This window comes from Propithecus coquereli, unplaced genomic scaffold (assembly GCF_000956105.1).
Source record: "Propithecus coquereli isolate 6110/MARCELLA unplaced genomic scaffold, Pcoq_1.0 Scaffold9, whole genome shotgun sequence".
NCBI classification, from domain to species: Eukaryota; Metazoa; Chordata; class Mammalia; order Primates; family Indriidae; genus Propithecus; species Propithecus coquereli.
In genome coordinates, this window is record NW_012155284.1 from 14,581,732 (window position 1) to 14,583,447 (window position 1,716).

General features: G+C 36.0%; 1 protein-coding gene across 1 annotated transcript in view; it reads left to right on the plus strand.

The window, feature by feature from the left end:
- SGTB (small glutamine-rich tetratricopeptide repeat (TPR)-containing, beta) overlaps positions 1–1,716 on the plus strand; it is a 79,185-nt gene that overhangs the window by 44,007 nt on the left and 33,462 nt on the right. Inside the window, exon 4 of the mRNA XM_012664555.1 lies at positions 1,275–1,374. Coding sequence (XP_012520009.1) covers positions 1,275–1,374 — 100 coding nt within the window. The remainder of the gene's footprint in view (positions 1–1,274; positions 1,375–1,716) is intronic.

The window sequence follows — 1,716 nt, forward strand, 5'->3', positions numbered from 1 at the left end:
GGGTCTCACTCTTGCTCAGGCTGGTCTCAAACTCCTGAGCTCAAATGATTCGCCAGCCTAGGCCTCCCAGAGTGCTAGGATTGCAGGCGTGAGCCAACACCCCTGGCCCAATTTACTCCTTTAAAGTGTGCAATTCATTGTTTCTAGTATATTCATCGAGTTGTGAAGTCATCACCATAATCAATTATGAAATATTTTATAGACCCCAAAAGAAACCATGGACCCATTGGCAGTTACTGTTTATATTCGTTTCTGATTCCCAATTTGCAGTAATTTTTGTATGATTTTAGATGCTTTTATCTACCTCCCTTTCTTTTAATCTTCCTGTTTTTGTTCCCTACAAATTTACACTCCTTTCCTCCCATTATGTAGCTAATGATCTACTAAGAACAAGGCCAATAGGAGAGCTTCTGGTTTAGAGAAAGCTGGAAGGAATTATAGAGGTCTTTGAGATGTGAATCCTTCCTCCTAATCTCAATTGTTCTAATATTTTCAGTTTTGAATGTTCTTATAAGTGCACAGGACGCTTTTTTTTTTCATTTAATGGAATACAAAAGATAGCCACAGAAAATCCCTTATTTTGCTGACCAGTTGTTTTACCTAGCTAAATTATTGCCAGATGTATCTGCGGATGTCCTTCCTGAAAATTAGTACTTTGTAGACTAGCCATGCTATCTGAAATCCTGTCTTTCTAGAAATTAATCTCCCCCAAATCCCCTTTTAAAAAGAATCTATCCCTGGAAGGGATAACACATAAAAATATTATCTGCCAATAATATGTTATCATGATTAGTTTTACCAGCTTACCCATGGCAGAGTTCTGAGAGCTTGATTATTTAGCAGATGTGTGTTTTGACAGGGAAGGAGTGGAAGACCAGGTCCAGATTGAGATGGTGATTAGGGAGGGTGTTGCATCTGGAACAGGCTGGGGCAGCTCTAAAAGGGAGGAGAGAGATGAAGATAAGGAAGGTGAGAAGAGATTCACTTTTGCCATGAGATAGTGATAACTGTTGCATTTACTCACTTAAGACTGGATTTTGTAAGGTATACAAACATTAATTTGTTAAGACTCGGGATTGTTAAAATGATTCAAACACACTGTGAGCTAAAGAATATCGACTCTCTAGTACAAAATAAAATTTATCTCCAGTGTGACTGAAAAATCATGAGGCCAACCTTCATATTATTGTAGTTTCTACGATTAAAGTTTATGTTAGACTTTGTATTTTTTCTATATATTGTACTTATGGTCTACATTGGTTACTTCATTTTAGGTAATAACCACATGAAAGAAGAAAATTATGCTGCTGCAGTGGATTGTTACACACAGGCGATAGAGTTGGATCCCAATAATGCGGTTTACTATTGCAACAGGTAAACTAGCATGGTTGTGGCAGGTTTACAGTTCTTAAATATTTGGAATAATAGCTCTATTGACCTACTGGTGGACATTAAGGTTGTTTCAATTTTTTTTCAATATTATAAAGCTGCAATGAAATCTGGTTTCTAAAATTTTTTTCATGCTTCAGATTTTCTGGACTTTGGATTTATCCCTGGAAATGTGCTAAAAGTATAAACATTTAAAATACCATTGATGCAAATTGCAAAATTGTCCTAACTTCTTTGAAAATATTTTGAAAATTAATTCCTTCCCCCTAGGATTGTATCTGTTTTGGCCACACCCTTTATTAGTACTAAGTACTGAAATTATTAATT